This window comes from Cuculus canorus, chromosome 32 (assembly GCF_017976375.1).
Source record: "Cuculus canorus isolate bCucCan1 chromosome 32, bCucCan1.pri, whole genome shotgun sequence".
NCBI lineage: Eukaryota > Metazoa > Chordata > Aves > Cuculiformes > Cuculidae > Cuculus > Cuculus canorus.
Genome location: NC_071432.1, coordinates 253,128 through 277,046, shown reverse-complemented (window position 1 = coordinate 277,046; position 23,919 = coordinate 253,128). Strand labels below are relative to the sequence as shown.

Genomic DNA, 23,919 nt, shown 5'->3' with positions numbered 1-23,919 from the left:
CAGGGACGCGGCCGTGGGGACACCATGGGGACAATGGGGACAACCAGGGGAAAAGGGGGACACCGGGGGGACAAGGGGGACACCGGGGGGACAAGGGGGTACGAGGGATGGGGATCCCGCTCCTCACGGCCCTCCTCGGGGCTGCCTGCGGGGACACCGTGGGGACAATGGGGACAACTAAGGGAAAAGGGGGACACCGAGGGGACAAAGGGACACGAGGGATGGGGATCCCGCTCCTCGCGGCCCTCCTCGGGGCTGCCTGCGGGGACACGGCCGTGGGGACACCACGGGGACATTGAGGGGACACCATCAACAGTGAGGGGAGGGGGACATTGGGGGTAACGAGGGGGTCTCAAGGGCTTGGGGACACCGGGGGGGGTTCAGGAGGGGAGGGGATGGGGACAGGGAGGGGACACAGGGGGGGCACCTTCTCCCTGGGGGGTCCCCGAGGGGGGGGTCTCGGCCGCGGCTCCGTCAGCAGCGAAGACCTGAGCCTGAGGGGGGGGGGGAGAGCACAGTTGGGGGGGCGCAAACCACCCAACTGCCCCCCCAAATCTGCCCCAGCCCCTCCCCAAATCTGCCCCAGCCCCCCCCAAATCTGCCCCAGCTCCCCAATCTGCCCCCAGTTCCCCCAAATCCACCCCCAGCTCCCCCAAGTCTGCCCCAGCCCCCCCCAGTCCACCCCCAGCCTCCCAAAATCCACACCAGCCCCCCCCAAATACCATTCCAGGCCCCTCAAACCCACCCTCTGCCCCCCCGAATCTGCCGCCAGCCCCCCGAAAGGCGCGGTTACGTTGATGCCGAAGCCGGCGGGGGGGTCGAAGTCTCCGGGGGGGCGGGTGAGGCTGCGGTACTGCTGGTACATGTCGTCCCCGATGTCCGACAGCAGCTGGCTCACCTCGCTGGGCGCCGCGCTCTTGGGGTCCCCCTTCTCGCCTGGGGGTGGGGGGGAAACACGCCTTAGGGGCACCCCAAAACGGCTCGGGGCACCCCGATTGCCCCCCGTGAACCCCAACTGCCCCCCCTCAGGCACCCCAATTGCCCCCACATGCACCCGACAAGCACTCTGCTCCTTGTAGCATCCCAATTGTCCTCCAGAGCATCCCAACTGCCCTCCATATGCACCTCAATTCCTCCCATAGCACCCCAATTCCTCTCATGCACCCCAATTCCCTCCCACAGCACCGCAATTCCTCTCATGCACCCCAATTCCCTCCCACAGCATCCCAATTCCTCTCATGCACCCCAATTCCTTCCCACAGCACCCGAATTGCCTCCTCACATGCACCTCGATTGCCCCTATAAGCACCCCACTCCCCGTAGCACCCCAATTCCCCCCCCCGAGCACCCCAATTACCCCCCTATGCGCAGCCCAATTGCTCCCCATGTGCCCCCTACCCCCCCTAAGCACCCCAATACCCCTTCCCTGGGCACCCCAGCCCCTCAGAGCACCCCAATTCCCTCTGTCCCAGCTCAATTCCTTTCCCAACTGCCCCCCATCCTCCTCCTCCCCTTCACTGTTCCCCCAAACCCCCTCTTCGGGGTGGCTGTAACCCCCTGGGGTCCCCCAAACCCCCTCGTACCCTCGTCGGGTGCGTGGTAGGCGGCCAGGGCGTTGAGCATGTCGTAGATGACGTCCTTGATGGGATCGGGAATGGCCGGAAGCGCCGCCGGCTTCACCGGCGTCGTCTTCACCAACTGCACCGCGTTGGGCCCCTTGATCCGCAGGTTCTCAAACTCATCGTCCGAGGCTGGGGGGGAAAAAGAGGGTGTCAGGGGTTGGGGAGGGGGAAAAAGGGGGGACGGGGGGGCACAAGAGACCCCTGAACCCCAGTTTTGGACTCCTGAGAGCCCATTTTGGATCTGAGACTTCCTTTGCGGGGCTAAAGGGACCCCATTCTGGACCCACAGAGACCCATTTTGGAGCCCCCACTGGAACCCCACTTTGGACCTACGGGCACCCCGAGGACCCCACTGTGGTGCCCCATGGCCCCTGTCTTGGACCCCAGCACCCCATTTCGGACCCCAGCACCCCATTTCGGACCCCAGGACCCCATTTTGGACCTACAGGGACCCATTTTGGACCTACAGGGACCCATTTTGGAGCCACGGCTCCCCTGGGACCCCATTTTGGAGTCACAGCCCCTCTGGGACCCCGTTTTGGACTCCAGGACCCCATTTCGGACCCATAAGGATCCCATTTTGGAGCCACAGCCCCTCTGAGACCCCATTTTGGACTCCAGACCCCCATTTTGGAGCCATAAGGACCCCATTTTGGACCCATAATAACACCATTTTGGAGCCACGGCCCCTCTGGGACCCATTTTGGACTCCGGACCCCCATTTTGGAGCCATAAGGACCCCATTTTGGAGCCATAAGGATCCCATTTTGGAGCCATGGCCCCTCTGGGACCCCATTTTGGACTCCGGACCCCCATTTTGGCCTCATAAGGACCTCATTTTACGCCCATAAGGACCCCATTTTGGAGCCACAGCCCCTCTGGGACCCCATTTTGGACTCCAGGACCCCATTTTGGACCCATAAGGACCCCATTTTGGAGCCACAGCCCCTCTGAGACCCCATTTTGGACTCCAGGACCCCATTTTGGACCCATAAGGACCCCATTTTGCAGCCACAGCCCCTCTGGGACAGCGTTTTGGCCCTCACCGGTGCCGGAGCCGCGCGGGGCCGGGAGGGCGATGCGGATGCAGCCGGTGGCCACCTCGGTGAAGACGCTGGGGCTGCGGCAGGCGGCGGGGCCCAGCACCCGCAGGATGTAGTTCACCTCCCGCGAGCCCAGGCTCCCCGAAACCACGCCGGACGTGGTGCTGCCCGCCCCGCTGGTGGCCGCCGAGCGCACGACCTGCAGGCCGTGTGTTAGGGTGCGCAAAACAGGGCTCCCCAAAAGCCCCAAACCCCCAAATCCTCCTCGTCGTCACCATCTCATCCCCGTGAGCCCCCAAATCCCCCTCCCTGTCACCCCCTCGTCCCCCTGTGCCCCCAAATGCCTCTCCCTGTTATCCCTTTATTCCCTGCACCCCCAAATTCATTATCCCCAGCCCCCCAACTCCTCCATCGCAGCCCCCCAACTCCTCCATCCCTCTAACCCAGCCCCCCAACTCCTCTATCCCGCCCCAACTCCTCTATCCCTTTATTCCAGCCCTGTAACTCCTCTATCTCAGCCCCCCAACTCCTCCATCCCTCCATCCCAGCCCCCCAACTCCTCTATCCCTTTATCCCAGCCCCCCAACTCCTCCATCCCGGCCCCCCAACTCCTCTATCTCAGCCCCTCAACCCCTCCATCCCAGCCCCCCAACTCCTCCATCCCTCTAACCCAGCCCCCCAACTCCTCCATCCCTTTATCCCGGCCCCCCAACTCCTCCAATCCCTCCATCCTGGCCCCCCAACTCCTCCATCCCTCCATCCCAGCCCCCCAACTCCTCCAATCCCTTTATCCCAGCCCCCCAACTCCTCCAATCCCTCCATCCCAGCCCCTCAACTCCTCCATCCCGGCCCCCCAACTCCTCCATCCCTTTATCCCAGCCCCCCAACTCCTCCATCCCTCCATCCCAGCCCCCCAACTCCTCCAATCCCTTTATCCCAGCCCCCCAACTCCTCCATCCCTCCATCCCAGCCCCCCAACTCCTCCATCACTTTATCCCAGCCCCCCAACTCCTCCATCCCGGCCCCCCAACTCCTCCATCCCTTTATCCCAGCCCCCCAACTCCTCCATCCCTCCATCCCAGCCCCCCAACTCCTCCACCCTCCACGCCGGCGCCCCATCGCCGCGTTCCCAGCGCCCCGGCACCTTCTCCATGGTGTGCCGCAGGGTGCAGGGATCCTCGATGATGTGCCGGAAGAGGAGGGTGACGAGCGGGGTGAAGCCGGTGAAGCCGGAGCTCTGGGTGAGCCCCAGGATGGTTCGGGTGCTCCGGAGCTCGGCGAACAGCAAAGCGTGTTTGTGGTGGCGCGTGAGGCGCAGGCAGAGCCGCAGCGTGGCGTGGAGCGTGTCGGGATCCACCGGCACGCCCAGCATGCTCACGCACGCCCGCAACACCGCCGGCACCGCTTCTTCCGCCAGGCCCCGCACCGGAGCCTCCGACCACCCCGACGACGCGTCCTCCGGCGACGACAGAGCTGCCGAGGCTTCTTCCTCCGACGGCGCCTCGGGGGCTGCGGGGAGACCACCAAAGCTACAGCACCCCAAAATTCCTCCCCCTCATAACCCCAAATTCCCTCAGACTCTCTCAAATTCCCTCAGATCCCTCCAAATTCCCCCAGACCCCCCCAAATTCCCTCAGACCCCCCCAAATTCCCTCAGAACCCCCTCATTGCCCCAAGACCCCCAAACCCCTCTATCCCCCTCACTGCCCCCCCAAACCCCCTTCATGCCCCCCTACTATCCCCAAGACCCCCCAAACCCCTCTAAGCCCCCCACAGACCCCCCCAAACCCCTCTAAGCCCCTTCCAGATGCCCCCAAATCCATCTATGACCCCCCCAAATCCCTCTACGACACCCCAAGACGCCCTCCAAACCCATCCACACACCCCCAGACCCCCTCAAATTCCTCTATGCCCTCCCCAAACCCCTCTATGCCCCTCACTGCCCCCCAGACCTCCCAAAACCCCTCTACAGCCCCCCTAAACTCCTCTAAGCCCCTTCCAACCCCCCCAAATCTGTCTATGACCCCCCCAAATCCCTCTACAACACCCCAAGACGCCCTCGAAACCCATCCACACACCCCCAGACCCCCTCAAATTCCTCTATGCCCTCCCCAAACCCCTTTCAAATCCCCCTATGCTCCCCCAAACCCCTCTATGCCCCTCACTGCCCCCCCAGACCTCCCAAAACCCCTCTACAGCCCCCCCAAACCCCTCTACGCACCCCCATACCACTTCCCACATACCGGGGGGCTCCTCCTTGCTCCTGCCCTCGGGTTCCTGCCCCTCCTCGCTCGCCCGCTCCCCCTCGGCGCAGTCTTTGCCTCCACTTTTGCCGGCACGGGGCGGTCGCAGCAGCGTCAGCATCACCGGACGCCGGTTCCCCGTCTCCTCGTTCACCTGAAAACCACCGGGAGAGGAGGATAAGAAGGGGTCTCCCCAGTTTTTAAGGTGTTCCCCCACTTTTTTAGGCCTCAAAGACACCAACGAACTGAACTGGTAGAGAAGCAGCTGCTGGGAGAGGGCAATAAGGGGGTGTGTCACCCTATTTTTGAGCTGTTTCCCCCCACATCTGGGGTCCTTCCTCCTTTTTTGGGGTCTCCCATCCATTTTTGGGGCCCTTCCATCCCATTTTTGCCCCCTCCCCGCTCTACGAGGCCCATGAACCGAACCAGCGGCGAAGCAGCCGCCCGTTTCCCCCCTCCTCGCTCACCCGGAAGGATCAATAAGGGGGTGTCCCCCCAGTTTTGACCCATCTCCCCCCATTTTTGGGGTCCCTCCTGCACTTTTTGGGTCACTCCTGCATTTTTTGGGTCCCTCCATCCCATTTTTGCCCCCTCCCCTCTCTACGAGACCCACGAACTGAACTAGTGGTGAAGCAGCTGCCTGTTTCCCCTCTCCTCGCCCACCCAGAGAGGCCAATAAGGGGGTGTCTCCCCAGTTTTGAGCCGTTTCCCCCCATTTTTGGGGTCCCCCATCCGTTTTTGGGGTCCCTCCATCCCATTTTTGCCCCCTCCTCGCTCTACGAGGCCCATGAACTGAACTAGTGGCGAAGCAGCCGCCTGTTTCCCCCTCTCGTCGCCCACTCGGAGGTCTTGGGGTCCCCCTCCTCCCGGATTTCGGGGTACCTGCACCATGGTGGTGAACTGGACGGTGTAGCGGCGCCGGCCGGCGGTGAAGCGCACGCTGGTTTCGCCGGCGCGCCAGGCGGCGTCGATGGTGCTGTTGTTGCTGGCGCTGTAGCTGCACCAACGCCCCGAGCGGTCGTCAAACCAGCGCCAGTTGTTCCCAGTTGCCTGCAGGTACTGGGAGGGGGGGGGAGGGCGTCACCAGGACACCCCGCGGCCCCCCAGCACCCCAAATTCCTCCTCAGCACCCCAAGTGTCACCCTAGAAGCTCACATGTTCCCCACCAAGGACCACCCAAATTCCACCCCCTCAGGATCTCCAATCCCCTTTCAGGACACCCCAAATCTCCCTCACGATCCCTCAATCTCCTCCAGGATCCCCAAATTCCCCTCCCAAGACTCCCCCAAATCCCCTCCAGGCCCCCAAATTCCCCCTCAGAACACTCCAATCCCCTCCAGGACCCCCCAAATTCCCCCTCAGAACACTCCAATCCCCTCCAGGCCCCCCCATATCTCCCCCAAGATCCCCAAATACCCCCCAAGACCCCCTTAAGACCCCGAGATCTTCCCAGGACCCCCCAGTTCCCCCCCAGGACCCCCCACCTTGTTCATCTGTGCCCTCCGCTTGGAGGACACGGCCGTCTTCTCGTAGAAGTCGATGAGCAGCAGGACGGGTGTGATCCACCTTGGTTTTTTTGGGGTGACGGACAGGAATAGGTGAATGAGGAGGTCCTGGGGGCAGCGAGGGGGGGATTTTGGGGGGCCGCCCCCATCCTTACTTGGGGGTCTGCACCTCCTTGTGTTCCTTGGCCGCCTGTAGGCAGGGCTGAACCACCTCCAGCAGCTTGATGAGAACGTCCAGCACGCAGCTCGATTCCACCACGCGAGCGCACGGCAGCTTCAGCTCCTGCGTCCGGGGAGGCGGCACGGGGGTCACCCACACCCCAAAACAACCCCAAATCACCCCCCAATCTTCCCAAGGGCCCCCCCAACCCCCTCGCAATTCACCGGCCTCCTCTCAATTCCCTCAGTCTCCTCAAAACCCTCCCAAATTTCCTCCTAAATAGCCCCAATTTCTTCCAAACCCTCCCAGTTCCTCCCCAACCCACTCCAAAAAACCCTAAATCTTCCCAACAGCCCCCGATTACCCCAAATCCACCCCCAAAAAAACCCAATCCCCCAAAATCCCTCCTCCCAAATTCCCCCAAAACGCCAACACCCCTGAATCCCCAATAGAAACCCCAACCCCCAAAATCCCCCCAAATCCCCTCCATCCCTCCCACCCCCCCAAATCCTAACATTTCCAAATCCCCCAATACCCCCAAAATCCCTCAAATCCCCCCAAACCCTCTCAAAATCCCAACTCCCTCAAATCCCCCCAAACCGCGCTCAAATCCCCCCAAATCCCCCTCAAATCCCCCCAAATCCCCTCATATCCTCCCAAACTCCCTCAAATCCCTCACAAACCCCCCAAATCCCTTCACTGAAAACCAAAACTCCTCAAATCCCCTCCAAATCCTCTTAAATCCCCCTCAAATCCCCCAAAACCCTCTGAAATCTCCCCAAACCCCTTCAAATCCCTCACAAACCCCCTCTAACTCCCCCAAACTCCCTCAAATCCCCCAAATCCCTTTACTGAAAACCAACCCCCTCCCAAACTCCCGCAAATCCCCTTCAAAATCCCCTTAAATCCTCCCCAAACCCCCTCAAATTCCCCCCAAACCTCCTCAAAGCCCCCTCAAAATCCCATCCCTTCCCTGAAACCTCAAACCCTCCCTAAACCCCCTCAAATCCGCCCAAAACTCCCTCCAATCCTAATCTCTCCAAACCCCAATACCCCCCAAAACCCCCTCAAATCCCCCCAAACCCCCTCAAATCCCCCCCAAAGCCCCTCAAATCCCCGCAATCCCTTTCCTGAAACCCAAACTCCTCCCAAAAAACCCAAATCCGACCCAACGCACGGGATTTTGGGACGCCACCCAATGCTGGGACAACCCTACGTGTCCGAAGCCAAAAAGCTTCCCCCCCTTTCCGGTATTTTGGGGGGTGTCCCCCTATCAAATCACCTCGAAAAGGAGAGTGAGGAGCAAGATGCGAGTGGCCAGGTTGGAAGCTTGAGGCAACGTCGCCATTTGACTGATCCATTCCGACACCGTTTTTGTGTCGCTGGTGGTGAGCGGCAACGCCGCTTTGATGAGGACGTCGGCCGCTTCCCACACCTGCGCGACACGGAGTCAGGAGAGGCACCGAAACATCCCCATAACCCCCAAAATCCCTTTATTCCCCTCTTTTTCACCTGTTTCACCACTTGTTTGAGGACGGAGTCGCGGTAGGCGGCCCCGTTGCGTTTGATGGCCGTCATGATGAGGTCGCAGACGCGGTAAACGGTGTCGGGAAGCTCATCCAAGAGCTGGGAGCAACCGGGAAGCATGGAATCGGTGAATGCCAAGAGCTCGGCTGCTTCCAAGGGTTCGGCTCCTTCGAATTTCTCCAAGCATTTGGCTTCTTCTTCTTCTTGGCGCTCGCGGGCACGGCGCTCCTCTTCTTCTTTGCGGCAGGCGGCCTCCTGCGGGCGAGAGGAGGGGGAAAAGGGTGAGAAAGGGGGTGGTGGTGGGAGAAATGGATCCTGGGGGGCATAAAATGGGGGTTGGGGGGGCACAAAATGGGCGTTGGAGGACATAGAATACAAATAAGAATGCATAACATGGGGGTTGGGGGCATAAAACAGGGGTTAGGGACAAAAAATGGGAGTTGGGAGGCAAAACATGGGGATTGGTGGCATAAAATGGGGGTTTGCGGGCAAAAAATGGCGGCGTGGGACAAAAAAATGGAGGTTAAAGGACAAATAATGGGGATTAGAGGACAAAATCAGAGGTTGGGGGACCTAAAATAGAAGTTAGAGAGCCAAAAATGGGGATTGGGGGGCATAAAACAGGGGGTTGGGCATGAAATGGGGGTTCAGGGCACACAAAATAGGGTTTCCGGGCACAAAACACAGGTTGGGGTGGCACAAAATAGGGGTGGGAGGCACAAAATGGAAGTTGGGGGCATAAAATGGAAGTTGGGGGTGCACAAAATAAAAGGAGGGGCAAAAAACAGGGGCTGGGAACATAAAACTGGGAGTTATAGGGCACAAAATGGGTGTTGGGGGGACAAAAAGGGGGGTGGGGGCACAAAATGTGAATTGGGGGACACAGAATAGAAGTTACAGGGCACAAAATGGGTGTTGGGGGCACAAAGTGGGGGTTAAAGGGCACGAAATGGGGGTTGGGGTGAAAAATGGGGTCACAGTGTGAGGAAAGGGAGTGGGGTGGCAGGAAAAGGGGTTTAGGAACAAGAAATGGAGTTGCAGGGCGAGAAGTGGGTTTGGATAGGTGAGAAATGGGGTTGGGGAGGCAGGAAAAGGGGTCTAAAGCAAGAAATAAGAGTTTGGGGAAAAAAATGGGGCTGGAGGGGCAGAAAAAGGGCGAGAACACGATTTAAGGGGTGGGGGAGCAGGAAAAAGCAGTTGGGGAGGTACAAAAAGGGGTCAGGGATTTGTGAGATGGACTCGAGGGGCACAAAACAGGGCGAGGGGGTGGAAAATGGGGGGGCGGGGGGCGCAGACCCCCACGCCATCGCCTCCGCACCTCCGGGGACTCGGCGCGCTGGTCCATGGGGATGTCCTGGCCCAGGGACATGGCGATGGCCCGCATCATCTGGTCCTCTTCCGACATGCTGAGGTCCTGGGGGGGCGGCCCGAGGCGCGGTGAGGGGCGTCAGGGGCTGGGGGGTTCCCCCCAGGGCCCCCCCAAACCCCGTCCTTACCCGCACGGTGCCCCCCATCAGGGGCGGGGGGTGCGTGAGCAGGTATTCGGTCGCTTGCTCCATGGTGTTGGTGTTGAGAAGCGCCTCCATGGCGTGTTCCCGTGAGAAGCCCATGTCCATCAGCTGCGGGACGGAGCCGTGAGCGCGGCGGGAGAGGAGGTGGAGGGCCGCGAAGGGGATGGGAGGATGAAAAAGGGGGGTTGGAGACGAAAAAGGGGGGTTGGGAAAAGAAAAAGGGGGTTTGGGGGACAATAAAAGGGATTTGGAGATGAAAAGGGGGGTTGGGAAATGAAAAAGAGGGTATGGAGACAAAAAAGGGGGTTGGAGACAAAAAAGGGGGTTTGGGAGATGAAAAAGGGGGTTTGGGGGACAATAAAAGGGGTTTGGAGATGAAAAAGGGTGTTGGGAAATGAAAAAGGGGGTTTGGAGACAAAAAAGGGGGTTGGGAGACAAAAAAGTGGGTTTGGGAGATGAAAAAAGGGATTTGGGAGACCAAAAACGGGGCTGGGAAAGCAAAAATGGGGTTTGGGGATGGAAAAGGAGTTCAGGGGACACAACAGGGACTTTGAGGACAGAGGAGGGAGTTTGGGGGACACAGCAGGAGTTGGAGGGGGCAGAGTAGATTTAGGGGACATAGGAGGCGTTTGGGGTGATAAGAAAGGACTTTGGGGGACAGAGGAAGGGTTTAGGGTGATGAGGAGGGATTTCCGGTGACACAGCAGGGGTTTGAGGGGCACAGGATGATTTGGGGGACATAGGAGGGTTTTGGGGTGATGAGGAGGGACTCTGGGGAACACAGGTCGGGGTTTGGGGGGCTCAAGAGGGGATTTAGGGAACACAAGAGGGACTTTGAGGGGCTCAGGAGGGGTTTAGGGTGATGAGGAAGGACTTTGGGGGACACAGGAGAGGTTTAGGGGCACAGGAGGGGGTTTTGGGGCTCACCTGCTGCAGCTGCTGCTGGTTGACCTGCGGCTCGCGGCGCGGCGCCCCGTCCTCGCCGGCGGCAGCCTCGTCGTCTGGCCGTGCGCCGTCGCGGTCGCGGCGCAGGCGGTCGCGGATGAGGGGTTCCCCGCGCAGGATGTGGCACAGGATGGCCAACATCGACTCGGCCATGCGACCCCCGTACACCTTCAGCGGCCGACGGCCCCACAGCTGCCGGATACAGGCGAACGCCGCCTGCGGGCGGGGGGACAGCGGCGTGAGGGGGTGACGGGGAGTGGGGGTGAGGGAGGGGGGATTCGGGGTGAGGGAAAAGGGATTCGGGGTGAGGGAGAGGGATTGGGACTAAGGGAGAGGGGGACTGGGGTGAGGGAGGGGGGATTGGGGGTGAGGGAGGGGGGATTGGGGTGAGGGAGGGGGGATTGGGGTGAGGGAGGGGGGACTGGAGGTGAGGGAGGGGGGACTGGAGGTGAGGGAGGGGGGACTGGGGGTGAGGGAAAAGGGATTTGGGATGAGGGAAAAGGGATTTGGGGTGAGGGAAGGGGGATTTGGGGTGAAGGAGAGGGATTGGGTGTGAGGGAGGGGGGGGATTGGGGTGATGGAAGGGGATTGGGGTGAGGGAAAAGGGGGATTGGGGTGAGGGAGCCCCCAAAACTCCCTCCCCCATCCCCCTCAAGCCCCCTCTGTGCCCCTCAAATCCCTTCTGCACGCCTAAACCCTCACTGCACCCCTAAAAGTCCCTCCTTCATCCCTCCAAGATCCCTCTGCCCCCCTCTGCGCCCCGAAAAGTCCCTTCAAACCCCCTCTGCGCCCCGAAAAGTCCCTCCTCATCCCCCCCAAGCCCCCTCTGCACCCCTCAAATCCCTTCTGCACCCCCAAAACTCCCTCCCCATCCCCCTCAAGACCTCTCTGCACCCCTCAAATCCCTCCTGCACCCCCCCAAACCCTCGCTGCACCCCAAAAGTCCTTCCCCCGTCCCTCCAAGCTCCCTCTGCCCCATCTTCAAGCCCCTAAAAGCCCCTCCTCATCCCCTCAAACCCCCTCTGTGCCCCCAAAACAGCCTCTAAGCCCCCCAAAACGCTCTCTGTGCCCCTCCCCGGCCCCCCCAAAATCCCCACCTTCTGGGTGACGACGAGGAAGCGCAGGGCGCTGAAGTGGGGCTGCCCCGGGGGGGGCGCCTTGGCCGGCAGCGCGTGGGGCGATTCCAACACCGTGCTGGGATTGACCATTTTTTCCACCAACATCAACCACGCGTCCAAGAACTCGCCGGTCCCGTCGGGTAAATCGGGGTGCTCCAAACCCTCCGACACCGGCACTTTGCCCCCCATCGACAGCGCCCAATTGAACGTCCTCGAGGAAGAAAATAAATCGTTAAAGATGTGAAAGGGGGGGGGCACCCCCGATTTCTGGGTGTGTGGGTGAGAAATAGGGGCATTCTGAGTTTTGGGGGGCACCCCCTAAACCCCCAAATCCCCTCGGCGACCCTAAAGTCCCTTTATACCCACCTCCAGGCCCTCTTGCACCCCCAAAGCCCCCTCTGCGCCCCCAAAGCCCCCCCTGCATCCCTCCAAGCTCCCTTCCAAACCTCCCGCCAAAAATCCCTCCTCATCTCTTCAAGTCCCTTCTGGACCCCCAAAAGATTTGGCGGAAATTGGGGGAGGGGAATTGGAGAGAAACTGGGGGGGAAAGTGGGGGGGAATTGGGGGGATTCGGGGGAATTTTGGGGGGGAATGTGGGGGAGGGATTTTCAGGGGGGATTTTGAGGGGGGGATTCAGAAGGAAGAGAGTCTGAGGGGAGAGAGTCTGAGGGGAGAGAGTCTGAGGGGAGAGAGTCTGAGGGGGAGAGAGTCTGAGGGGGAGAGAGTCTGAGGGGGAGAGAGTCTGAGGGGAGAGAGTCTGAGGGGAGAGAGTCTGAGGGGAGAGAGTCTGAGGGGAGAGAGAGTCTGAGGGGAGAGAGTCTGAGGGGAGAGAGTCTGAGGGGAGAGAGTCTGAGGGGAGAGAGTCTGAGGGGAGAGAGTCTGAGGGGAGAGAGAGTCTGAGGGGAGAGAGTCTGAGGGGAGAGAGTCTGAGGGGAGAGAGTCTGAGGGGAGAGAGTCTGAGGGGAGAGAGTCTGAGGGGGGAGAGAGTCTGAGGGGAGAGAGTCTGAGGGGAGAGAGTCTGAGGGGAGAGAGTCTGAGGGGAGAGAGAGTCTGAGGGGGAGAGAGTCTGAGGGGAGAGAGAGTCTGAGGGGAGAGAGTCTGAGGAGGGATTTTGAGGGGGAGATTCTGAGGAGGGATTTTGAGGGGGAGATTCTGAGGGGGAGATTCTGAGGGGAGAGAGTCTGAGGGGAGAGAGTCTGAGGGGGAGAGAGAGTCTGAGGGGAGAGAGAGTCTGAGGGGAGAGAGAGTCTGAGGGGAGAGAGAGTCTGAGGGGAGAGAGTCTGAGGGGAGAGAGTCTGAGGGGAGGGAGAGTCTGAGGGGAGGGAGAGTCTGAGGGGAGAGAGTCTGAGGGGAGAGAGTCTGAGGGGAGAGAGTCTGAGGGGAGAGAGTCTGAGGGGAGAGAGTCTGAGGGGAGAGAGTCTGAGGGGAGGGAGAGTCTGAGGGGAGGGAGAGTCTGAGGGGAGGGAGAGTCTGAGGGGAGGGAGAGTCTGAGGGGAGGGAGAGTCTGAGGGGGAGAGAGTCTGAGGGGGAGAGAGAGTCTGAGGGGGAGAGAGTCTGAGGGGAGAGAGAGTCTGAGGGGAGAGAGAGTCTGAGGGGAGAGAGAGTCTGAGGGGAGAGAGAGTCTGAGGGGAGAGAGAGTCTGAGGGGAGAGAGAGTCTGAGGGGAGAGAGAGTCTGAGGGGAGGGAGAGTCTGAGGGGAGGGAGAGTCTGAGGGGAGGGAGAGTCTGAGGGGAGGGAGAGTCTGAGGGGAGAGAGTCTGAGGGGGAGAGAGTCTGAGGGGAGAGAGTCTGAGGGGAAGAGAGTCTGAGGGGGAGAGAGTCTGAGGGGGAGAGTCTGAGGGGGAGAGAGAGTCTGAGGGGAGAGAGTCTGAGGGGAAGAGAGTCTGAGGGGAAGAGAGTCTGAGGGGAAGAGAGTCTGAGGGGAAGAGAGTCTGAGGGGAAGAGAGTCTGAGGGGAAGAGAGTCTGAGGGGAGAGAGTCTGAGGGGAGAGAGAGTCTGAGGGGAGAGAGAGTCTGAGGGGAGGGAGAGTCTGAGGGGAGGGAGAGTCTGAGGGGAGGGAGAGTCTGAGGGGAGGGAGAGTCTGAGGGGAGGGAGAGTCTGAGGGGAGGGAGAGTCTGAGGGGAGGGAGAGTCTGAGGGGAGGGAGAGTCTGAGGGGAGAGAGTCTGAGGGGGAGAGAGTCTGAGGGGGAGAGAGTCTGAGGGGAGAGAGTCTGAGGGGAAGAGAGTCTGAGGGGAAGAGAGTCTGAGGGGAAGAGAGTCTGAGGGGAAGAGAGTCTGAGGGGAGGGAGAGTCTGAGGGGAGAGAGAGTCTGAGGGGAGAGAGAGTCTGAGGGGAGGGAGAGTCTGAGGGGAGAGAGTCTGAGGGGAGAGAGTCTGAGGGGAGAGAGTCTGAGGGGAGAGAGTCTGAGGGGAGAGAGAGTCTGAGGGGAGAGAGTCTGAGGGGAGAGAGTCTGAGGGGAAGAGAGTCTGAGGGGAGAGAGAGTCTGAGGGGAGAGAGAGTCTGAGGGGAGAGAGAGTCTGAGGGGAGGGAGAGTCTGAGGGGAGAGAGAGTCTGAGGGGAGAGAGAGTCTGAGGGGAGAGAGAGTCTGAGGGGAGAGAGAGTCTGAGGGGAGAGAGAGTCTGAGGGGAGGGAGAGTCTGAGGGGAGAGAGAGTCTGAGGGGAGAGAGAGTCTGAGGGGAGAGAGAGTCTGAGGGGAGAGAGAGTCTGAGGGGAGAGAGAGTCTGAGGGGAGAGAGAGTCTGAGGGGAGAGAGTCTGAGGGGAGAGAGAGTCTGAGGGGAGAGAGTCTGAGGGGAGAGAGAGTCTGAGGGGAGAGAGAGTCTGAGGGGAGAGAGAGTCTGAGGGGAGAGAGAGTCTGAGGGGAGAGAGTCTGAGGGGAGAGAGTCTGAGGGGAGAGAGTCTGAGGGGAAGAGAGTCTGAGGGGAGGGAGAGTCTGAGGGGAGAGAGTCTGAGGGGAGAGAGTCTGAGGGGAGAGAGTCTGAGGGGAGAGAGTCTGAGGGGAGAGAGTCTGAGGGGAGAGAGTCTGAGGGGAGGGAGAGTCTGAGGGGAGAGAGTCTGAGGGGAGAGAGTCTGAGGGGAGAGAGTCTGAGGGGAGAGAGTCTGAGGGGAGAGAGAGTCTGAGGGGAGAGAGAGTCTGAGGGGAGAGAGAGTCTGAGGGGAGGGAGAGTCTGAGGGGAGAGAGAGTCTGAGGGGAGAGAGAGTCTGAGGGGAGGGAGAGTCTGAGGGGAGAGAGTCTGAGGGGAGAGAGTCTGAGGGGAGAGAGTCTGAGGGGAGAGAGTCTGAGGGGAGAGAGTCTGAGGGGAGAGAGAATCTGAGGGGGGGATTTTTGAGGCGTTTCTCACTCGAAGAGGGCGTTGTGGCCACCGGAGCACAGGAACTTCTGCAGCATGAGGTGATACGGGAACTTGCGCTCATCGAACAGCATTGGGGACGTGAAACCCACCGAGCAGATGAAGAACGTCAGACTGAGGGGGGAGGAGGGCGGGAAAGTCAGGCCCCGCCCACTGCCCTTAGCCCCACCCACAGCCCCTCCCTCTCCCTTTAACCCCTCCCCTCTCCCTTTAACCCCTCCCCTCTCCCTTTAACCCCTCCCCTCTCCCTTTGACCCCTCCCCTCTCCCTTTGACCCCTCCCCTCTCCCTTTGACCCCTCCCCTCTCCCTTTAACCCCTCCCCTCTCCCTTTAACCCCCTCCCCTCTCCCTTTGACCCCTCCCCTCTCCCTTTGACCCCTCCCCTCTCCCTTTGACCCCTCCCCTCTCCCTTTAACCCCTCCCCTCTCCCTTTAACCCCCTCCCTCTCTTTTTAACCCCTCCCCTCTCCCTTTTAACCCCTCCCTCTCCCCACAGCCCCCTCCGCTCTTACCGGAACCGCGGGGTGGGGGTGTAGGGGGGGGGCTGCCAGCTGAGCCCCTTGGTGAGCAGTTTGGTGAGGGCGGAGGCGGTGGCGCGGGCGGCCGGGCTGGGCGCGGGGGCGGCGGCGGCCGCGTGGTGGCTACGGCGCTGCCGCACGGGCGAGCCCACGCAAAGCTTCACCAGCAACCCGAACAGCTCGGCCAGCGCTCGGCCCAGGCGCGAGGACGCTGCGGGGGGAGTTGGGGGGACACACACGCAATTAGCACCCCAAAAATCCAGCATCCAACCCCATGGGCACCCCAAAAATCCAGCATCCAAACCCAGGGGCATCCTCAGATTTACCATCTAGGGACTCCCCAACTCCAGCCCCCTGAGCCACCCCAAAAATCCAGCCCACAACCTCACAGGCACCCCAAAAATGCAGCCCTCAACTCCCTGGGCACCCCAAAAAGGCAGCCCCCAACTCCATGGGCACCTTCATATCTAAAAATCTAATCCTTTTTGGGGTCCCCCAGGCTGTTTCAGTGCCCCCAGGACCATTTTAGCCCATTTTGGGGTCCCCCCCGGCCACTTTTAGGGTCTCCCAGGCTGTTTCGGTGCCCCCAGGACCATTTTAGCCCATTTTGGGGTCCCCCTAGGCCACGTTTAGGGTCCCCCAGGCTGTTTTGGTGCCCCCTGACCATTTTAGCCCATTTTGGGGTCCCCCCAGGCCACGTTTAGGGTCCCCCGGGCTGTTTTGGTCCCCCCTGACCATTTTAGCCCATTTTGGGGCCCCCCCGGCCACTTTTGGGGTCCCCTCAGGCCACTTTTGGGGTCCCTCAGGGTATTTTGGTGCCCCCTGACCATTTTAGGGTCCCCTCAGGCCACTTTTAGGGTCCCCCAGGCTGTTTTGGTGCCCCCTGACCGTTTTAGCCCATTTTGGGGTCCCCTCAGGCCACTTTTGGGGTCCCCCAGGCTGTTTCGGTCCCCCCCGCCTGGGGCTGTGTTTTGCTGCCCATTGCATCCCCCTTTCCCCCCCGGTGGGTTTTGGGGTGCCCCCGCTCACCGGAGAGCAGGGGTTTGATCTGCTTGATGCGGGCGGCCATGGCGGGGCTGATCTTGGCCTTGGCTTTGGCGTCGGCGCCGCCGGGCTCGTCGGTCTCCATGGGCGCCAGGGCCTCGCTCTCCAGCCCCATCCCCTCCAGCAGCCCCTGCGCCCCTCCGGGGCCCTCACTGCCCCCCGGCGGCACCGCGCCCTCCGCCTCCCCCTCTGCGCCAAGAAAACGGGGGGTCAGAACCCCAAAGCCTCCCCTTTCCCCCTGGGGACCCCCCTCAATCCCTGCCTCTAAAGGTCCCCCCCCTTTCCCTTTAGGGACACCCCACCCCCCCCCCCCACCCCCCCCTAAAGATCCCCATAGACACCCCCCCTTTCCCCTGGGGACCCCCCTCAATCCCTACCTCTAAGGGTCCCCCCCTTTCCCCTGGGGACCCCCCTCAATCCCTGCCTCTAAAGGTCCCCCCCTTTCCCCTTAGAGACCCCCCCCCCCTCGCCTCTAAAGACCCCCCATAAACAGCCCCCCGGACCCCTTCCACCCCCCCCCCAAGAGCCCCCCAGACCCCTTCCGCCCCCCCCGCAAGAGCCCACCAGACCCCTTCCGCACCCCCAAGAGCCCCCCGGACCCCTTGTGCCCCCCCCCCAGGAGCCCCCCAGACCCCTTCCGCACCCCCAAGAGCCCCCCCGACCCCTTGTGCCCCCCCCCAGGAGCCCCCCAGCCCCCCCTTTTCCCTTGGCCCCCCCTACCTGTCCTCCTGCCGCCCTGGGGGGGGCTGGGCGCCCCCCGCTCCTCCTTGGGCACGAGCTTCTGCATGTCGGCCTGACCGAACTCGCACCCCGCGGGGAGGCTGGGGGGGCGCGGGGGGCCTCAGCACCCCACCCCGTCACCCCCAAACCCAACCCCACCCCTCCCACGCCCCCCCATCACCATCCCAGTGCCCCCCCAGTCCCTCCCATCCCCAACCCAGTGTCCCCCCATCACCATCCCAGTGCCCCCCCAGTCCCCCCATCCCCATCCCAGTGCCCCCCAGTCCCTTCCATCCCCAACTCAGTGTCCCCCCATCCCCATCCCAGTGTCCCCCATCACCATCCCAGTGCCCCCCAGTCCCCCCATCCCCATCCCAGTGTCCCCCATCACCATCCCAGTGCCCCCCAGTCCCCCCATCCCCATCCCAGTGCCCCCCAGTCCCCCCATCCCCATCCCAGTGCCCCCCCAGTCCCCCCATCCCAGTGCCCTCCCAGTCCCCCATCCCCATCCCAGTGCCCCCCCAGTCCCCCCATCCCCATCCCAGTGCCCCCCCAGTCCCTCCCATCCCCATCCCAGTGCCCCCCCAGTCCCCCCATCCCAGTGCCCTCCCAGTCCCCCATCCCCATCCCAGTGCCCCTCAGTCCCCCAGCACCATCCCAGTGCCCCCCCAGTCCCCCCCATCCCAGTGCCCCCCAGTGCCCCCCAATACCTGTTTGGGGTGCAGAGGGACAGCAGGACGGTGCTCTCCCACACGAGGGAGCAGTAGAGCTGACTCAGTTTCCCCAAGGCGCTCAGCCCCAGCTGCGACCCCCACTGCGCCACCGAGATGGCGCGGATCTCGCTCTGGGGGGGCGGAACGGGACGTGGCAGTGACCCCCCCGGATCACAGGGGATCCCCCCAAAAACATTGAGTCCCCCCAAAATGTGCTTAGCCCCCCCCATAGTCACCCAATTCAGCACTGAACTCCCCAAAAGGAGCCAAAGCCCCCCCAAAATGAGCCAAAGTCCCCCCAAAAAACGTGCTGAGTCCCCCAAATGAGCCGAAGTCCCCCCAAAACGAGCCAAAACCCCCGCAAAATGAGTCAAAGTCCCCCCAAAACATGCCAAAGCTCCCCCAAATGAGCCAAAGCCCCCCAAAACATGCCAAAGCTCCCCCCAAATGAGTCAAAACCCCCCCAAATGAGCCAAAGCCCCCTAAAATGGGCCAAAGCTCCCCCCAAATGAGCCAAAGCCCCCCAAAACGAGTCAAAACCCCCTACAAATGAGCCAAAGTCCCCCCAAAACGAGCCAAAGCTCCCCAAAAACAAGCCAAAGCCCCCCAAATGAGTCAAAGTCCCCTCAAAACAAGCCAAAGCCCCCCCAAACGAGTCAAATCTCCCCCAAAATGAGCCAAAGCCCCCCCAAACGAGTCAAATCTCCCCCAAAATGAGCCAAAGCCCCCAAAAATGAGTCAAAGCTCCCTCAAAATGAGCCAAAGCCCCCCAAAATGAGCCAAAGTCCCCCCTAAACGAGCCAAAGCCCCCGAAAATGAGTCAAAGCTCCCCCAAAATGAGCCAAAGTCCCCCCAAAAAGAGCCAAAGTCCCCCCAAAATGAGCCAAAGTCCCCCCAAAATGAGCCAAAGCCCCCGAAAATGAGTCAAAGCTCCCCCAAAATGAGCGAAAGCTCCCCCAAAATAAGTCAAAGTCCCCCCAAAACGAGCCAAAGCCCCCTACAAATGAGCCAAAGCCCCCCAAATGAGTCAAATCTCCCCCAAAATGAGCCAAAGCTCCCCCAAAATGAGCCAAAGCCCCCCCAAAACGAGCCAAAGCCCCCCCAAAATGAGCCAAAGTCCCCCCAAAACGAGCCAAAGTCCCCCCAAAACGAGAAAAAGCCCCCCAAAACGAGCCAAAGTCCCCCCAAAACGAGCCAAAGCCCCCCCCAAACGATCCGCAGCCCCGTACCTGGCCGACGCGGCAGGTGTGGACGAACATCATGATGTAGGCGTGGGCGGCGGTGAGGGCGTGCAGCAGCGGCGTGGCCTGCGCCGACAGCGTGGCGTCCTGCACGGCGCCCGCCGCCGCCAGCTCGCGCAGCAGCACCGACCCCCCCGGCGCCTCGATGGGCCGATGCAGCGGCTCCAGCGCTGACAGCACCGCGTCGAGCTGCAGCAGCCCCTCCTGCAGCACCTTGGGCTCGTGAGACAGCGTCTGCCCCGGGCAAAGCCGAGGGAAGGTCAAACGCCAAAGGAAACGCCAAAGGAAGAGGAAATTCGAAGGGAGGGGGGGATTTGGAGGGAAATGGAAATTTGAAGGGAAATGGAAATTTGAAGGGAAATGGAAATTTGAAGGGAAATGGAAATTTGAAAGGAAATTGGAATTTGAAATTTTGAAATTGGAATTTGAAAGGAAATTGGAATTTGAAATTTTGAAATTGGAATTTGAAATTTTGAAATTTGAAATTTTGGAATTTGAAATTTTGAAATTTGAAATTTTGAAATTTCAAAGGAAATGAAAATTCGAAGGGGAACTGAAATTTGAAAGGAAATTGGAATTCCAAGGGGGGCTTGAAATTGGAAGGGCAACTGAAATTTGAAGTGGGATTGAAATTTGAAAGGAAATAGAAATTTGAAGGGGGAACTGAAATTTGAAGGGGGATTGAAATTCAATGGGGGAACTGAAATCTGAAGCCGGATTGAAAGTTGAAGGGGAACCGAAATTTAAAAGGAAATCGAAATTTGAAAGGGGAATCGAAATTTAAAAGGAAATCGAAATTTAAAAGGAAATCGAAATTTAAAAGGAAATTTGAATTTGAACTGGGAATTGAAATTTGAAGGGGAACTGAAATGAATCGAAGTCCCCCCCAGACCCCTATTAACCCTTTCAGGTCCCCCCCAGACCCCCATTAACCCTTTCAGGTCCCCTCAAACCCCTTTTGTCCTCTGGCTTTGCTCCCTCGTTCCTTTCCAGGGTCTCCTCTCAGCCCCCCCCCCTCAATTTTTGGGGTCCCCTCCTCCTTTTTGGGGCTCCCTCTGCTTTTGGGGTCCCCCCAGACCCTTATTAACCCTTTCTTGTCCTCCGGCACCTTTCACTCCCCACGTTCCTTTCCAGGGTCTCCTCTCAGCCCACCCCCACCACCCCCCCCCCCCAATTTTTGGGGTCCCCTCCAATTTTTGGGGTACCAGGATGGATTTGCAGACTCCGGCCACGGCCTGGCAAGCGGCGGAGGTCGGGAAGTCAACCGGGAGGTTGGGGAGCCCCAAGATGGTGACGAGGGGGCGCAGTCCGCGCTGCGCCACGAACTCCTGGCAGTGATCGTCCGTGGTGTTGTTGCTCAGAATGGACTCCACGAACTTCATCTGCGGAGGGGGTCCGGGGGGGAATTTGGGGGTTCAGAGGGGGTTCCCCAAAACCCCAAGCAAGCAAGCAGGGTTGCAGGGGGGCCCCCCAGTTTCTCCTCACCACGTTGAGGATGTAATCCATCAGCGGGATGGGGATGCGCTCCTCCGTGCCCACCACCCTGCGAGAGACCCCCCCAAAATGACACTGCGTCCCCTCAAAAATGCCCCTTCCACCCCCCCCAAAATTCCCCTTGTACCCCCCCAGACACCCCCCAAACACCCCTCGCTCCCCCCAAATTCCCCTTGACCCCCCCAGACACCCCCCAAACACCCCATCTCCCCCCCAAATTCCCCTACCCCCCCCAGACACCCCCAAATGCCCCTCGTACTCCCCCAGACACCCCCAAATGCCCCTTCCCCCCCAGACACCCCCAAATGCCCCTTTCCCCCCCCCAGACATCCCCAAATGCCCCTTCCCCCCCAGACACCCCCAAATGCCCCTTTCCCCCTGCCCAGACACCCCCAAATGCCCCTTCCCCCCCCAGACACCCCCAAATGCCCCTCGTCCCCCCCCAGACACCCCCGAATGCCCCTTCCCCCCCCAGACAGCCCCCAAATGCCCCTTTCCCCCCCCCAGACACCCCCAAATGCCCCTTTCCCCCCCCCCAGACACCCCCAAATGCCCTTTCCCCCCCCAGACACCCCCGAATGCCCCTTCCTCCCCCCCAGACACCCCCAAATGCCCCTTGTCCCCCCCAAATGCCCCTTGTCGTCCCCCCAGACACCCCCCAATGCCCTTTCCTCCCCCCAGACACCCCCAGATGCCCCTTCCCCCCCCCAGACACCCCCAAATGCCCCTCGTCCCCTCCCCGACACCCCCAAATGCCCCTTTTCCCCTGCCCAGACACCCCCAAATGCCCCTTTCCCCCCCATACACCCCCAAATGCCCCTCGTACTCCCCCCGACACCCCCAAATGCCCCTTTCCCCCCCCCCAGACACCCCCAAATGCCCTTTTCCCCCCCCAGACACCCCCGAATGCCCCTCGTACTCCCCCAGACACCCCCGAATGCCCCTCGTCCCCCCGCCGCGGCGCTCACGTCTGGGCGGGCTCGGCCTCGCTCTGCTGAGCGGCGCTGAAGCTCTGCATCGCCTGCACCTCTTCCTCCTCCTCGTCCTCGCTGGACGCCTCCTCGGCGGCGTGGGGCGAGCGCGGCGGCGGCGCCGCGGCCGTCCCGTCGGCCTTCTGCATGGAAGGCTTCTGGCAGATGTAGCGCGGGTCGCGGCCCAGGCTGCAGATCTCCTCCAGCAGCTGGAAAACCAGGAGGGCGGCGGTTTTGGGGGGGTGGTCTCGGTCACCCCGACAGCGCTGTCCCCCCGTGCGGGGTGTCGCGGGGTGTCGCGGGGTGTCACCTTGATGATGGCGGTGGTGGCGTCGGTCTTGAGCGTCGGCTGGTGGCGCATCAGCTCGTCCACCGCGCTGCCCAGGTTGGAGGCCGTGTCTCCTGCGAGGGACGGGGACGTTGGAATATGGGGGGGTTTTGGGGGGGTAAGAGGGGGTTTGGGGGGGCTAAGAGAGGGTTCAGGGCACGAAGAGGGGGTTTGGGGGCACAGAGAAGGGATTTGGGGCACAGAGAGGGAGATTGGGGCATGAAGAGGGGGTTCAGGGCACAGAGAGGGGGTTCGGGGGCACAGAGAGGGAGATTGGGGCATGAAGAGGGGGTTTGGGGCACAGAGAGAGGATTTGGGGGCACGAAGACGGGGTTTGGGGGCACAGAGAGGAAGATTGGGGCATGAAGAGGGGGTTCAGGGCACAGAGAGGGGGTTTGGGGGCACAGAGAGGGGGTTCGGGGGCACAGAGAGAGAGATTATGGCATGAAGAGGGGGTTCGGGGCACAGAGAGGGGGTTCAGGGCACAGAGAGGGGGTTCGGGGCACAAAGAGGGGATTCGGGGCACAGAGAGGGGGTTTGGGGGCATGAAGAGGGGGTTTGGGGGCACAGAGAGGGGGTTTGGGGCACAGAGAGGGGGTTTGGGGGCACAGAGAGGGGGTTTGGGGGCACGAAGAGGGGGTTTGGGGGCACAGAGAGGGGGTTCGGGGGCACAGAGAGGGGGTTTGGGGCACAGAGAGGGGTACAGAGGGTGATTGGAGACATGGAGGGGATTTGGGGTACAGAGGGGATTAGGATTTGGGGTCCCTCCTGGGTAAAGAAAGTGTGTGGGGAGCCAACATACAGCCCCCCCAGCCCCAAACTAAGACCCCTCACCCCTAAATACAGACCCTCACCCCCAAATTAAGACCCTTCACTCCCAAATTAAGACCCTATCCCCAAATCAAGCCCCCTCACCCCCAAACGAAGCCCCCTCACCCCCAAATTAAGCCCCTCACCCCCAAATTAAGCCCCTCACCCCCAAACTAAGCCCCCTCACCCCCAAACGAAGACTTCCCAGCCCCAAATGAAGCCCCTTCACCCCCAAACGAAGCCCCCCCATCCCCAACTGAAGCCCCCCCACCCCAAACGAAGCCCCTTCACCCCCAAACGAAGCCCCCCAGCCCCAAATTAAGCCCCTCACCCCCAGACGAAGCCCCCTCACCCCCAAATTAAGCCCCTCACCCCCAAATTAAGCCCCCCCAGCCCCCCCGAAGCCCCCCCCCCGCTGACCGAGGGGGTCGGAGGAGCGGCGGCGGCGCATGGCGGGCAGGTAATCGGGCGAGAGCAGCACTTTGAAGAGGCGCTCGAAAGGCTGACACTGCACGAAGGCCTGGAGGCCCCGGGCGTTGAGGCACAGCGCGCTGAACACGTTGGGCAGCGAGCCCAGCACCTCCCGCGTGGCCGGAACCTGCGGGGAAACGGCCCAAAAAGGGGGGTACGGGAAGCGCGGGGCGTCCCCCCGGCACGCGTGGAGAGAGGGGAGGAATGGAGAGGGGAGCGGCACTCACGTCTTTGATGAGCAGAGCGTGCAGCATGACGTCGGTGAGGCCGTTGTCCTGCAGGGAGGAGAGCAGGGAAGGCTCCTGGAACACGAAGACCGTCACCACCTCGGTCGCTGCGGCGGGAGCAGAGAGACAAAATGGGGTTCTGAGAAGGAAGGGGGGAGGATTTGGGGAGGGGGACACCCCCAAATCCGGCCCCAAATCCCCCGCGAAGGATTTGGGCGCGGAGCTCACCCAGGAGGAAGAGCGAAGGGCCGTAGTACTCGGCGTTGCTGATGATGTGCTTGAGGGAGGTGGGCAGCGAACCGTCCATCACTGCGGGAGGACGGCGTCAAGAAAGGGGGTGACGGGGGGGGGGGGTTTGTGAC

At 61.3% G+C, this 23,919-nt stretch overlaps 1 protein-coding gene across 1 annotated transcript in view; it reads right to left on the bottom strand.

The window, feature by feature from the left end:
* Positions 1–23,919, bottom strand: part of HUWE1 (HECT, UBA and WWE domain containing E3 ubiquitin protein ligase 1) — a 75,289-nt gene that overhangs the window by 36,911 nt on the left and 14,459 nt on the right. Inside the window, exons 19-46 of the mRNA XM_054052147.1 lie at positions 23,786–23,866; positions 23,558–23,664; positions 23,280–23,457; positions 22,032–22,123; positions 21,719–21,930; positions 20,742–20,799; positions 20,462–20,638; positions 19,245–19,490; positions 18,013–18,146; positions 17,303–17,403; positions 16,568–16,771; positions 15,533–15,749; positions 15,013–15,135; positions 11,654–11,885; positions 10,539–10,772; positions 9,597–9,719; positions 9,419–9,514; positions 8,086–8,355; positions 7,856–8,008; positions 6,569–6,696; positions 6,393–6,474; positions 5,791–5,967; positions 4,909–5,062; positions 3,810–4,174; positions 2,669–2,864; positions 1,584–1,751; positions 794–936; positions 417–494 (exon numbers count right to left, since the gene is read on the bottom strand). Of these exons, the coding sequence (XP_053908122.1) occupies positions 417–494; positions 794–936; positions 1,584–1,751; positions 2,669–2,864; positions 3,810–4,174; positions 4,909–5,062; positions 5,791–5,967; positions 6,393–6,474; positions 6,569–6,696; positions 7,856–8,008; positions 8,086–8,355; positions 9,419–9,514; positions 9,597–9,719; positions 10,539–10,772; positions 11,654–11,885; positions 15,013–15,135; positions 15,533–15,749; positions 16,568–16,771; positions 17,303–17,403; positions 18,013–18,146; positions 19,245–19,490; positions 20,462–20,638; positions 20,742–20,799; positions 21,719–21,930; positions 22,032–22,123; positions 23,280–23,457; positions 23,558–23,664; positions 23,786–23,866 (4,529 nt within the window). The remainder of the gene's footprint in view (positions 1–416; positions 495–793; positions 937–1,583; positions 1,752–2,668; positions 2,865–3,809; positions 4,175–4,908; positions 5,063–5,790; positions 5,968–6,392; positions 6,475–6,568; positions 6,697–7,855; positions 8,009–8,085; positions 8,356–9,418; positions 9,515–9,596; positions 9,720–10,538; positions 10,773–11,653; positions 11,886–15,012; positions 15,136–15,532; positions 15,750–16,567; positions 16,772–17,302; positions 17,404–18,012; positions 18,147–19,244; positions 19,491–20,461; positions 20,639–20,741; positions 20,800–21,718; positions 21,931–22,031; positions 22,124–23,279; positions 23,458–23,557; positions 23,665–23,785; positions 23,867–23,919) is intronic.